Below are 14400 nucleotides of genomic sequence, written 5' to 3' on the forward strand. Positions count from 1 at the left end.
CTTCCTCACATAATGCAACATGAATTAATACACTAGAAAACAATTGAGCAACACTTTTGCTTTGATTTCCACATTGGCATGCTAATATATGCAGTTACACAGGGGCGAGGGAGATAATCCTTCCACGAAACCCGAGGACTTGAATGTGTTAATGACACTGAGTGGATCTCTCACACGTCCTAGTCTGAAACAATCCTACGTCTGAACAAAAGGAGCACAGAGAGCAGGTTTTCATCGGCTTGCCCACATCTTACGGCCTGTAATGGGGCTATGCATAGATCTCAGGTCATTAGAGAAAAAACAAATTAGGGTTTGTATAATGAATACAAACCCTCATTGTTGTCAGGGATTTCAGGCGGTATTAAATCAGCATGTCCACATGCAGGGTCACTGCCAAGAGAATGGGATGAGGTCAGTTTGCGGTCTTTACAACATCTTTCAATGAGCTGAAGTGAAACGAAGAGGACATTCAAGAGATGGAGACAATGACTTGACATGAGTCAGAGCATCATGTTTGAGATTCGAATAAGCACAGAAACTCACAGTGAGTGGAAACACATCAGCTGAAGTCCAACACGTAGCGTCACACATAACTACAAACTCTTAACACACAGCACATTCTGGAAATAGGGGAGACATTCAGCAGTGTATCCAAAACGTGATGGCTTTTTAGTCCTGTTTCCTTCTAAGGGAGTAATTTCTTCCCTTGTTCAGCCCAAAAGAGCCTTTCCTGCACAATTCCTCCCCCACTGTGCTTGCTCTAAGCCAGACAAGTCGTCATTACTGCCCACCGTATCAGCATGCGTTTTGACATCTGCCTTGAAGTACCACAGCGGGTTTCTCATGCCCTGTCTCACCAAACACTGTGCCACATTGTGCTGGTGTTGTCATTCATTCATACCGTTCCTCTTCCAAATTCTTGTGGTTTTATTATGTTTAGAATTTTAATTTAGCTCCTCTTTAGTCTCTGGGACGAATGATTTCCTTTCTGTTGGGCATACCACTGCTCTGGGAGATAACAGAACTCACACAACCCCCCGGTATGATAACATGCAATGGTTCTTTGTTCATTTACAATGAACTGCAAATACTTTCCATTGGGCCATCACTTCAAGGCCTTGATTAAGCAAATGCCGCAGCTGACAGTGACACAACAGATTACACTGGACAAAAGCCAAAATATTTAGCATACTTTATCTCAAGGACAGGCAGGTAAATGTCTCCATGGGTGGACAAATGTAATGACTTCTGCTCAGGTTATTTCATGCTCTTGAGTGCAAATGTTTCAGCACTTTAAGTGTTAAAATACAAGAACTGTCTTCTTTACTGCGGGTTAGATATGGGTGCTGAAAGTGTGAGATGTCAGAGGAAAACCCAGCATTAGTTCACGGTATTTGCCCTGCCAACTGTCAACCTGTCCAGCTGAGTCTCAAGTAGTGACGTATTCAGAGCTGACGGACTGAAACTGGGATCACTATGGTTACACAGTGTAATAAGGTCAGTGTGTGATGCTGGATGTTACCATCTTAGCAAACTACTGGAAGGTTTCCATCAGCAATCAGCTGTTGCAAATCTAGTTCGTTGGATTGCAGTCCAATAGAGCACATAATAGCACACTGATTCCTTAATTAGCTACTTTCATCGTACCGGCACATTCTTAATTAATTCTTAAGTCACACAGTGGGCAATCCAAAATTTTACTGAAGCATGCCAAGGCACATTTACAGAGGAGAGTCCTTTAATAGAAACTGTTTCCCTGCAGACACATTTTCTAATGACAACACAAAAACTATGGTGGCTAAAAATAGTCCCATTCAGCAGTCCAGCTGCAGAAGACAAGAGAGCAAACCTAGACAATTACAGAACTAAATTTATCTTGAAGAAGGAAAATGAACTTTTCACACTGCATAAAAACCAACAATCCCAACAGCTGGTATAATAAAACAACACTTTATTTTCTTAACAAGATAGTACAGAGACACACTGTTGAAAAAATGAATACTCAAACATGCACATAGAACTGAATCTGCATCTGATTTTAGCATGTCAATACAGAGTTAAGAACTGTCATATCTCAGGTGTAATAAAACTTACACTACTGGATCTTTCTTGGCAAATGACACTTTGCTTGCCACATCAGGAAAATAAATCTTTGAAAAACGTATGTAAGCCAGTTTTAACATAATATAAAGTTAAACCTTTTCACTTTCCAATATTTCCTGCAAGTATTTCCTGGTTTGGACTCCAGAGCGTCCGCAAACAAACACGTTTTCAAGAAGGCCTGAAGATTATTAATGGCAAGACAGGTGCATCGGTTTTCCCAGTCGTTCACAAGGACAAGTCTAATAAGACTCAAAGGTTGTTCAGTGTTCTCCAGCTAAATCTGAGATATTGTTAATACACTTGTAAGGTAGCACAATTCTGCTGTATACAACAGGTCTTACTCATCCATATTCTGTTTAAATTATGCATTTTCGTAGACAGTTATCGCCCGCAAAATGCACATGTACTTGAAAGCCCTTGATATACAAGATTTTGAGAAATTTATGCCACACCCACTCTTCTGTCATGCCACAAACCATAATTGAGCTGCTGTGAAAAATTCCCATTTTGTATTGTGATACAATGGACCTGACAGCCTTGACTTACGTTAAGCTAAAGTTACAGAGCGTTGTACTCCACACACTTTGATGGATCAGTCGTGAAGTGTTTCTGGCAGATAGTCATTAGCCTCTTCAGTCCCTGTAGAGAGACAAATGAAAAACAAGGCATGAAAATTAAGGTGACAATGAAATGTATAAAAATATCCCTCCTGGTGAATTAATTTTTCAAATAGCACATTTACCTATTTTTAGACCAAATATGTATATGTCACGATTACAGTGTTTGAGGAGATATATTGATGTGCAAATTGATGCATAACCTCATCTGTTGAGTTCTAGTAACATCACCCTTGACCTCCTCTATAAACCTCAGCAGTCAGTTTAATACACATAAACATACAACAAATTGCCAATTTATGCAGGACTGTGCACTGAAAAGAATAATGTAGAATCCTACATGCAAGGTGTCTACTGTGTTAGCAGGTTTCACCATAGGAATTGTCCCTTGTGAATCCCAGTCATAAAATGATGTCACTGTATGTGGCCACATGAAGAGTCAATATGGGTCTTTCTGATTTTAGTAACAGAACACTTCCACAGAAAGCACAGAAATGTTATCAAGGGGGGTCTTAACAAATAGTGCACCACTCCCTACGTAATCAAAATAACAATGGGAATAAAAAATATTCTAATTTGTAGTACAAGATTCACAATAGCCTGAATATAGCATTTCATAAACTGAAATGATAAAAAAAAAATATGGTCTGATTCTTTGTGACTCAGCTTGAGGTATTCATTAATATTTTTTACTTCCAATATATTTTCATGCACAATGCCAAGATTTAACTGTGAAATGTGGGCACATGGGTTTAATCTAAAGGATATGACAAAGATGAAAATGATAAATTACACTGTCAGGCTAAAGATCTTCTAATTATTATTAGCTTGTATTTGATCTTGAGGGTCGCCGTCCTAAAGAAACAAATCCCAGCCTAATAGAGATTTAGACACTAGGTAATGACCTCACGGACTCACCTGGATGTATTTTCTCTGTGTCTCGTCATTGAGAACGTGGGCCACGTGCTTGGAGAAGATCTTTTCTCGCCCAGTACGGGCGTGGATACCCACCATAGTCACACCGATAGGCCAGGGAGCATTACCAATGGCCATCTGCAGATAGGCATCATTTGCCTGGACAAAATGTTGAATGTAATTGAATACATTTGTAAATGAATAAAGGGGCTAACACGGTCACTGTTATACAGATAATAACATACCTTGACATATTCTCTCTCCAACATGAATTTAATGATGTCTGTGATTGACTCTTTGATGTCAGCTGGTAAACTCTGAAAGAGAAATTAGAACTATTAGAAATGAAAAATGTAAATCCACACCCTGTAAACAACACCCTTGCTGCTTGTTTTACTATCTCCACAAATGTTACCTTCTTCCTGAGCTTCCTGAAGAGAGGTTTGAGGTAAGACTCAGTCTGTGAATGGGTTGCACTGGCCAACTTGCCCTGAACACCTCGCTTCACGTGGTCCTCTCGGCTGTTCAGATCTTTGGCCCAAACACCAAGAAGAAACTAGAATGCAACAGGAAATATGACTATTAACAAAATAGTAGACGGATTACAATTTGATCTTACAATACATCACAAAACACATCCTATCATCAAAATAACGTGTAATATCTCTTCATCATTTTAAGAACAATGCAAATCAATACTGTAAATGAATGAAGAACAACACTGTGAATAGCAGCCACAGTAGTGCAGTAAACATTTTCTATCCAACAGCTCCCTCTAGATCAAAGGCAGAGCATTATTTTCTTGCCTTACCCTCAAAAACTTGTCGATGACATCCTGGTCTCCGTCGTCATCTCCTGTGCCCAGGGTTTTGCCAAGAGCCTAAAGGAGAGTTTCAGTATCAGACACAAGCTGAATCATGACCGTAACTTACTAAATCTGACAAGGATATTTAACAGAAATTATAAAAATGTATAACTGATAAAACATTTTGCAACTCTCAGTTTGTGATTCCTGTGAACCTTAAAACAATATTCTAGTGACTACAAAATTGGTAAATAGTTATTAATACATTGCCCATAAGTAGATGAAAAGACCCTGTTGACTATGCAATGTACCTCCAGTTCTTCGATAGTGGTGTTTTCTTCATGCACTTTCAGGTCGTGCTGTGTGTCCACTTCTCCTGACTCTGTTCCTCCAACAATCTCATTCAGGTACTGCTGGTCAATCTTGTCCATGGCTGCTTTCAGGTCATTCCTCAAGCCCTAGACACAGAGGAAGCATTAAACAGTGTAAATCAGCACACTGTGCCTAAAGATTAGGACATTAACACTATTAAAAGACACATCCACATTTATTCACTTAAGAACACATGGATAACTGTTTTTTAAATACAACTCAGCGTCGCTGAGCTTGACTGGAGCTTTGTTGAAAGCAACATAATCAAATCTGCTTCTGATGACATAAGGTGACAACTCATAGAAGTGATGGTTAAGGTACAAGGCCAGACATCAAAATGGCAGTGACAATTTGTCAATATAGAGGTTGCTGTATGATTTTATTTCCTAGATATGATGGACTTGAATCAGCATATCTTTACTGGATGATGTGTCCCAGTCCAAGACACACAAATTCAAATTCAAAAGTGCTGTATTGGTACGGGAAACAGATGTTTACATTGCCAAAGTGAGTGTGAAATAAAAACATGTACATGATCACACTCAGTCCTACCTTGTTTACTTCTGGGGTCAGAATCTCAATCTTCCTGAGTCTCTGGAAGGCATCATAGTCAGACTCTCCAAACAGTCGGATTGGTTCTCCTCGTTCTCTAAGCCGTCGAATTACCTACACAAACACGACAAAAATCACATTTAACTTGTAATATGAAAAGAAAAATGACTGTGATGGGCGGATAATATTTTAATTGACTCACTTCCTGACGTGAAAGTGTCATTGGCAGCTTCTCTTCTGTTAGTTCCAGTTCTAACACTGGATTAGCTGAGGTGGACGGCTCATCTTCTTCCTTCTTATCAACCTTCAGGGCAATATGGAGGGAACAGAAACATACTGAAGTTATTGGAGGGATGTAGAGGTAATATGATCAAAAGATTGCTCTTTCTGGGCCAATACAAATGAAACTAATACAACTGGGATTTGTGAAAAGCCTCTGCATTGTCTTCATGAGATGAGACCTCAGGATTGAAGAGGATGTGAGTCACTATGAAAAATTGGATTGCACACATTCACATCATCTTACCTGCAGCTCTTCTATAAAAGGACAAGTTACCTAATAACTTACCAATAAAAGCAAGAATATTGAATATTACATTCATCTCATAACTTTCATTTAGTGGAATTTTAAAAGCTGGCTGCGCTGTCTAAAGCCTAATCACAGACAAAACATATTCAGTCTTTTTTTTTTGCAACAGGCAAACTCAGAGTATATTACCAGATCATGCTTTCATAGGCACATGCATCCCGGCACTCTTAGATTGTGGTTAAAGGAACACAATCTAAAAGAACACACAGAAAAGCCTTTACAAAAAGCCTTCCAGACAGACAATGGCCCTCGGTCAAATAAACACAGTATACTCATGTGTGCAAAGAGCATAGCTTAATATGTTTGACATGTTGAGCCTTGCACAAAGTAAACAAAATGCAGTTTTCCATATAGCAACTGTTACAAGGCAATGCAAACTAGTGACACAAAACCAGGGAAAACGTATAGTTGGTCTAAATATTAAAGCTGCTGTCACAGATGATGTGCAAAATAAGAAGAGCAGCTTGATAACAGATTTTTTTTTATTTCAGTTCAGTATCCCATGCTGAAATCCACACCATGTCTGTGTCCCATTTGGGCTTTGTGGATTCCTTTCCTTGTACCCTTGCTTTCTGACGAGTTTGTAAATAGTTTTTAACAGATGACTGGTCCCGCATATAGTCCAGTTGTCAGAGTGGGTGCTGCTCGTATAAATAAATTGTTAAAAGCATAAATATTGACATTGGTGGAGTATTGGAAGCACGACGGGTTCTGAAAATTCATGTAATGCAGGTGAATTTGAATAAATTCTCAAACTTTCAAGTGCTTTTATGTAATTGGTTACACGCTTGACAGCAAGTGATTGTACTGTGAAATAAAAGTAAGCAAGTAAGTAAAAGTAAGTAAAATCACCGTCTTTTCAAAATGACCCGGAATGGACTAAATTTATCAAACACAATAAGCAGAGGAGAGCTGGTGAAAATTTGCATTTCTACTGGCCTGATTTCAAATTGGTAAACATTTACTGACTGAATGAGACGCCGTAGTTGAATTTATCTCATTATCTTGCACCAAAACACACAGCCCTCCCCGGATTATTTCTAACAACCCGCACTGGAACATATAGATATCTCCACCATGTTATTTCTGCTTTTATCCTGACTGGCTTTAGAGAGTGCACTTTCAGAAAGGGTGCCAAGGAAGTGGAAGCCTTTGGGACACAGTGTGTTTTATCCTTTCATCATGCATCCTGTCAGCTACTTTCACTGTGCAATCCCATACCTGGCTCTCAGGAGTCTCTCTCTGAACCTACAGATGCAGGCAGCAGAGGCAGGTTGGGGAAAAACAGCACAATAAACACAGGTACAAACACTAATGTACACCTGAGCATTAAAGACTGACCTTATTTTTTCCTGGCAAAAAGTTTAAACTATAGTATTGCAAAGAGTGTCATACTAAACATGAGATAAAACTGAACTGAAGAAAGGCAGTGATTTAGATGTGTTTGTGTGGGAGAGAGACAGACAGAGAGTGATCATTGACATCAACCTTATATCCACATTTCCTGAAGTAGTCTTCTTGTTCCTTGCGTGCAAGATCAGCTCTTTTGAAGAATCGTTTGGAGTCCTGGAAGCAAAAAAAGAATTGACTTGTTTTACACTTTTATTCAAACTGGATGTACAGCGCAATGAAAAGATCATACTGGTGGTTACGCGTGACACAGTAACACTCTCACAACAAAGATGCAACATGCTAATTCTTTCCTTCTCTTGCATGACATTACTACATACTATATATTATGATACAAAACAGAATTATCATTTTTGTCTCTGTGTTGGAGATAATGTGACAACACACTGTACTGCATGCAAGCATATAGTAATTTCAAATAATAAAAAACAACTCTTTTCAACAAAGCAATATCTCACAATTCACATTTTTGAAATTCAAGTTTTACTGGACGTGAGCATGACTTAGAGGTGTCATAAGGTAAAGAGAGAACTATTAGAGGAAGTCTACAAGGTACCATAATATATTATGATTCAGGTAAGAATTACATTTAAGGAAGAACGTGAGTGAGAAACATTACAAACAGAAGTTTGATATTAGCGTTAAAGAAACATTTATAGTATTTTTTACTTGAGTTTAAGCAGAATATCAAAGTGAAGATCAGAATATCAGCCTACATTATGATAACTTAACGTTAACGCCATGTTACTTATCTGTCAGCTATTTTTGTTTACCGTAAATAAATGTTAGTGTCGGGGTGCTTTCAGTCTTACTATGTTTAGGACACTAACGTAAACGCTCGCTATATATTTTACTGTACGTGGAGTTCAATACTGTATCAATACATCTATCAATAACAGCTAAGTTGCATCGATGATTCTTGAAAGACGGCGTTGACTGAAGTTAACGCTAATGTTAGTCAATAAGTTAGCAACCAAGCTAACAAAAACAAGCAACGCCATCAACTACTCACGTCAATAAGCTCTTTATCTTCGATGATTTTCCTTTTCCTTGCGATCTCAGCTTTCAGTATATCCATTTCGGTAAAGTAAATGTGATCGTTATTCGTTTATTTGAAAAAAAAACCCCCACACATGTACATCGGGACTTCTGCAACAACGCTACAACCTAGACGCTTACACCGGAAGTTAACTAAAAGCCCTACCACTGAATTTCAGTATAAGAGTCCTCGGTGATCTACTTTTTACATAAAAATGTAAAAATAAAATGCAACTTGGGTTAACTGACCATTTAAGTCTTACTTTCCTAGATGGTTTAGCATAGATACCAACATCAAAGCTTATAATTTCAAGACCAAGCACTCCCTACCCTTTGGGCATAATAAAACAACAAACTGCTGCTTTATGTGTTTTTCTTTGGATATTGGGGTGTAGTTACTATAATATAGTGATATTTTAAGATACAGTAAATAAGAACATTATTTAGGCTCTTTCAAATTAAAAATAAAGGGTGATGGCAACTATATGCTACTGAAAAGCAAACTGAACATCATAAACTCCATTCTTTCTCTTTTTTTTTTCAAGTGGTTAAATTATTTAAACACAGTTCTAAATGAAATAATGCGCTTATAATTTTTATTTATTTTTTTACTACAAATAACATTTTATTTTATCAAAAAGTTTTAATAAAATCAATATGGCTTTATACGTTTATGAAGTTTGTTCTGTCTGATCTGACCATGTCATGTTGCTATATTTTGCTGCATATTCTAAAATATAAAGGACTAAATCAAATTCCAAACAGACAGCTGATGCTCCACTTCTTTCGATGCAGTAATATACTATTTTCCAGCTGGCAGATTTTAGGTTTGGCAGGTGACCATTCACAAAGGTACAAAATAGTCTGTGTGAGGGTCAGTCTCCAAGGACTGAAAATGATTAGACCTCTCTGAAATCATTTTCGATTGAGAGTGAAGGAGATGATGGAAAAAGTGACACCACCTCAACTGGCCTGCACTTGTCATAAGTGATTCAAGACTACCTCCTATTTTCTGCCAGTGACTCAGAATTTATGCAGTTGCCCGAAGCGAGGTCATGACTGGAGTGAGAGAAAATTCATTTTATTCATTAATAAAAGTCCTGCCTGCCATGAGATAGACTATTTCTATGTTCTAATAAATGTATTAACACGACAACTGAACAACCCACTAAGTTTCAGTCACCTGCTCGCTCCTGTCAAACAATAGGCGGCCATTTCATTATTTTATTTTATCTAGACAACGAGTTGCTCTAACAACAACAAAGGCACTAATAATTCGTGTGATAATAATTTGAGAATTAAGAAAAAAAAAGTTGATGATTGCAGTACTGCTTTTGTTCATATGTCAGTCCATTGTCTGGGCAATGCCGTGGTAAATGTCTGACTCGACCTTTTAGATGAGAACATACCATCAGGTGGCGCAAAGGGATATGTGACGAATTTTTAATATTAAAGTCATTAATTTATTTACATGGCGAGAGGGAAGAACCAGCATCATGTTGGGAGCGGGAATAGATCATACATTAGCATTGATCAGCTCCATTTAGGATCAACACGGTGAAAATCTGCGGATGACAGGATCTGTAGCGCAGCCTGAGGAGAAATTTAACTGATTAATAAGGCAGGCGGAGAGTAAATCCGCTGAGTGTATATCTAGTCAGTGATTTCGTCTTTCTGGAGAGCGATTCTCGACTGCACGACTTACTGTAGACTATATTCCCCCTGAAGATGCAGTTTGGGGAAAGGAAGAGCAGACGGAAGTCACAGAGCTTTAAACTGGTCACGGATGAAGGTAGGCTGCTGAATGAATGCAAGACCTTGCAAGACGCGCGTCTGTGTCTGGGTGTTTGTCTGGCGCTGTGTGCCAGCAGAGACGACTCTGTAAACAAAAGCGATGGCCACGACAATGCCCATAGTCTGTGCCTCGGTTTTCACCTGCAGCTAACTCTAATGATTCAAGTCTTCCATGTAAAAAAGAAAAGCTTCCTGGGCACCAGCCTCAACGTAGATTGAAGAATAAATTAAGTAAACGAATAGTGCAAAATATGAAAATATGTTGCGCATTCTCAACATACAACATGCACATTAAATGGTTCACTTTTTGCTGGAGCTACACGCTCGAGGCCACCTCTCTTGACCACACTACTTCATACCACCTACAGGTGGTGGTTTCTGCATGGGATGGGAGGGGGGGGGGGGGGGGGGTTCTTCTTCGTTTGACATCATAGTCTCTATCAGCCTGCACAATCACAACGCAAAAGGCCGCAACACCATTCTGCAACAACATCTGTCACACAGGTCTCATTGGAAAATTAAGTTTTAATTATTTCATTACAGCTGCACTGTAACTGTAACCTGTTTGTCTTGCAGATTTTGACCATTCATATATGATAAATTCCAGCTGCAAAGATGCCAACGGAGAGCCTAAGGATGCTGCTGTGCCTGATGGTATGTGCCACTGTAAATATTAATTTCTATGATATATCATGGCAGATGTCACTAATTATACCGACGCCCTTCTCTCTCAACGTAGTTTGGGTGGGGGACGAGGGGATGGAGATCAAGAGGCAAATCACAGGAATGATGAGGCTTCTGAGTGATAAGACCGGCAGGGTATATCAGCGTGTGGTAACAGAGCAGGACAGCTTAACAAAGGAGCCCCAGGATAGGCATCTGACCTGGGTACATCAGCCTGCACCTTTATCTCTTGTATCAGAGGACCACCAGAGCGACAGCTGGAACTCTGCAGGGGACCCAGGGCTTTCACCTCCATCCATATCCACCCCTATCCCCAACAGTCCAGGCTGCGGCCAGTACAGCACCCGCTCCAAAGCCATGAGGGTCCTCAACAATACCAAGGATCTGATCAAAGTGAATGAAGCTAACGGTAGGGTGTACCAAAGCATGAAAATCAACGGACACAACTTTAACTTCCGAAAGAAAAACAATGCTGATAAAATAGAGAGGAGATAGTGTCTAGTGACCAGACACCCGTTTTTTTTGTAAAGCAACAGACACTATACAGAGGTAATTGTGTGTGAGGCAGACACTTGGCACCATTTGCAAGTTTAACCATACAAGACAGTCAAACACTCATGCACCCATATACACACTTTGTTGTCAGAGTCAGAGACAAGGCAAGAAAGCACATTGCACCAGTATGGGTATGCATGTTTGAGTAGACAATCACTAACCAATGCTGACTTTCCAGCAGATGTAGTCCCTCCTGCTGTACCAGAAACCCCCTGCTGCATGTGTAATTGTAAGGGCACCTTGCAGGCTATTTTGCAGGAACTGCGAGCCATGAGGAGGCTGATGCAGACTCAAAAAGGTCAGTGGATGAACACAAACACTGACACACTGTGAGAAAGTGAGAAAGAGAGGGAGAGAGAAAAAAATTTAATGTGTTACTTTTTCTAGCATCCTTGGAAAGACAGGAACAGGCGGCATCACCATGCCAACCTCGTCTTGGTCCGGGCCCCGCTCCGAGCCGTAGGCCCCGCAAGAGGAGGCCAATCTATAAAGTGGCACCAGTGACTGTGTCCAGTACTAGAAGGGCTGCTCTTGCCCCTCTGGAGGCATCGCCACTTAGAGCTGCACCTGCAGAATCTGGAAAGAGGGAGGAGTGTGAGAAAGAGCAAGACTCATCTACACCCAACAGTCACCGCGTCTCCTCTGAGGTTTCTGTGCTGCCACCTCAGAACAATCCAGCAACTGTCAACAACACACACAATCCTCTCCTGAACCAGCTAAGGGAACCTCAGTCGTTAGAGGTAATCTCCATGTTAGTGTGCATGAATGTACATGTGCCCATGTATGTTTTCTGTGCTTCATTTGCAGCTCTAATTTATGATGTGAGTGCACTGCACTCTCTCCCACAGAAACATTAGTCATGAATTTTAACTTTCAGATGAATTAATTCTCAAAAGGCTTTCAAATGTATTTATTTATTCTATTTACACTGAGAAGAAACTGGATACTGTTTTCTATTTTAACTCAACCTAACATGTATCTTTTTTTAGCTAAGAAAATTGTTTCTATTTCTATTATAAAAAATTCTCTCTTTAACATCTCCATGTTTGACTCAATTTAAAATCCATTAACTTCATGTGCATATATTAATAGCTGTTGCCAAGTAACGTTCTTTGCTGCTAAGGAGGGCATTTGTGTTCCCTGACCTCTTTGGATCTCAAATCATAATTTTGGGAAAGTATGAGATATTAAGTTTTGTGCAGTCATCCTCATGCCTAATTTTACAATGACGCTACATTATAACTTAAGGAGTCTCATGTGTCTCCTCTCTTTTTCCTTCTAAAAACTGAATCTTGTTATGTTTTAATTGACCATTTTCCCATAATACATCATGATTCACGCAATGTGTTATTTGATTCTCTTTCAGTCTGAGGTGCGTCTTGCAGAGGATTATGACGTGTATATCTCAAAGGCTCAGCTAGACTCCATTCTGGTCAACTATACACGCTCTGGCAGCCTGCTGTTCCGGAAACTGGTGCACATCTATTCATTTTTAAGAGTCAATTCACTGGCCCTGTGATTGTGGTTAACTTTGCAGTCATGTGGCATCACTGGTTACATTTTAACAAAAACACAAACATCTAATAATTTACTTCAATAATAAGCTATGTTCACTCAAGGCTCAGCAATGTTTAACACAGGGCTACTATGTGTGTAGGTGTGTGCCTTCTTTGACGATGCTACCCTGGCCAACTCCTTGCCAAATGGTAAAAGGAAGCGAGGGCTCAATGATAACCGTAAGGGCTTGGACCAGAACATTGTGGGTGCCATCAAAGGTAAGCGAGAGAAACATACAAAAGATCAGTCTCTGTACCAGGGTACAACAATAATGTCACAGTATTTCTGGGGAGACATTAATATAGTTGTGTGAACTGTGTCCAGTGTTTACAGAGAAATACTGCACTGAACACAGAATAGAGAAGTTGCCCGGGCCACGGGACTGGGTTCAGATCCTTCAAGATCAGATAAAACTTGCCAGGAGAAGGCTGAAAAGAGGTACTGATACAGAGTCTGCTGCTAAGTTTTCCCCCTACTCTCTTTTACTGAAGTAGCTCATACTGTATACTTACATTTTATCTAGTATCCTTCTTAAATCGCTTACTCCTGTTTTATTATGCAATGGGTTTTGTGAGCATTGTCAAAGGAAGTTAATTTATTGCTATAGTATGTTTGCTAGTATAAGTCAACTGCAAAGTTTAGCAGTCAAAGAGGTAAACCTTGTTCTTCTGTTGGCTCCTCAGATGCTGCGGAAGCAGAAGAAGTCTTAAATGGACCTTCCACAAGTATGAACCTCATGATGCTCACACACACATGCACAGACACACACACACACACACACACACACACACACTATGCTACCCATTCATTCAGTTTCTGCACCTTTCCCCTTGTATCAGCACTTCACCCTACAACATCTTACCATCAGCCCCCCACTGAGCCCACAATGTCTTTTACCTCTCACCACTTTACTGTAACAACACACACACAAACTGATGTTGCTGGCTCGCTCATTGGCTCATATGTCTTTGTCACGCCGTCGCTGTGACATTTGACATTCTCATGCAGCTTCCCAAAATGTCAGCTAATTATCTTCACACCATGCACCACATCCCCTCTTTCACCTCTTTATTTCATTCTTGCTGTCACAATAGCCTTTCTCTTTCTGCTGTCTCTGTTTTCTTTTCCCAAGGAAAGCTACGAGACCTGTAAAAAATCCACCAAACGTGTGAACACAGCTGTCTTTACATGCACACACAAATGCATTGATACTTAAGATTTTAACTTTATTTTCTTCCGTCCTTTATAGGCTGTGACTATAACAAGCCTGCAAGTGTGGAGGGGACAGTGGTGAACATGACTGGTTGATTCAAGGGCTGCCACAATGGCCTTACAGCAGATTTGTTGATTGTCTTCATTACTTCTCTAACTTGATGCATTTTGCCACTTTAGATTTTTCCATTGCAGTT

The 14400-nt window shown here is 39.8% G+C and overlaps 2 protein-coding genes across 6 annotated transcripts; one reads left to right on the plus strand and one right to left on the minus strand.

The window, feature by feature from the left end:
* Nucleotides 1-1931: 1931 nt before the first annotated feature.
* On the minus strand, nt 1932-8531 carry prpf18 (PRP18 pre-mRNA processing factor 18 homolog (yeast)). Of its 5 annotated transcripts, XM_070907228.1 has the most exons (11): nt 8376-8531; nt 7442-7519; nt 7175-7201; nt 5567-5668; nt 5365-5478; nt 4752-4898; nt 4447-4515; nt 4051-4191; nt 3881-3952; nt 3639-3794; nt 1932-2742 (listed from the first exon to the last, which is right to left on the minus strand). In XM_070907228.1, the coding sequence occupies exons 1-11, from the start codon at nt 8439-8441 to the stop codon at nt 2662-2664; spliced, it is 1053 nt and encodes a 350-aa protein (XP_070763329.1). In that variant the 5' UTR covers nt 8442-8531; the 3' UTR covers nt 1932-2661. The 5 variants fall into 5 exon arrangements, with proteins under 5 accessions (XP_070763329.1, XP_070763327.1, XP_070763331.1 ...); XM_070907226.1 differs by lacking the exon at nt 7175-7201; XM_070907230.1 differs by lacking the exons at nt 4051-4191; nt 7175-7201.
* A 1598-nt stretch (nt 8532-10129) lies between these two features.
* Nucleotides 10130-14299, plus strand: bend7 (BEN domain containing 7). Its single transcript, XM_070908058.1, has 10 exons — nt 10130-10193; nt 10772-10849; nt 10935-11288; nt 11613-11732; nt 11822-12174; nt 12801-12908; nt 13092-13209; nt 13316-13429; nt 13675-13716; nt 14241-14299. The coding sequence occupies exons 1-10, from the start codon at nt 10130-10132 to the stop codon at nt 14297-14299; spliced, it is 1410 nt and encodes a 469-aa protein (XP_070764159.1).
* The last annotated feature ends 101 nt before the right edge of the window (nt 14300-14400 follow it).

The sequence above is a fragment of the Enoplosus armatus genome, chromosome 6, assembly GCF_043641665.1.
Source record: "Enoplosus armatus isolate fEnoArm2 chromosome 6, fEnoArm2.hap1, whole genome shotgun sequence".
NCBI classification, from domain to species: Eukaryota; Metazoa; Chordata; class Actinopteri; order Centrarchiformes; family Enoplosidae; genus Enoplosus; species Enoplosus armatus.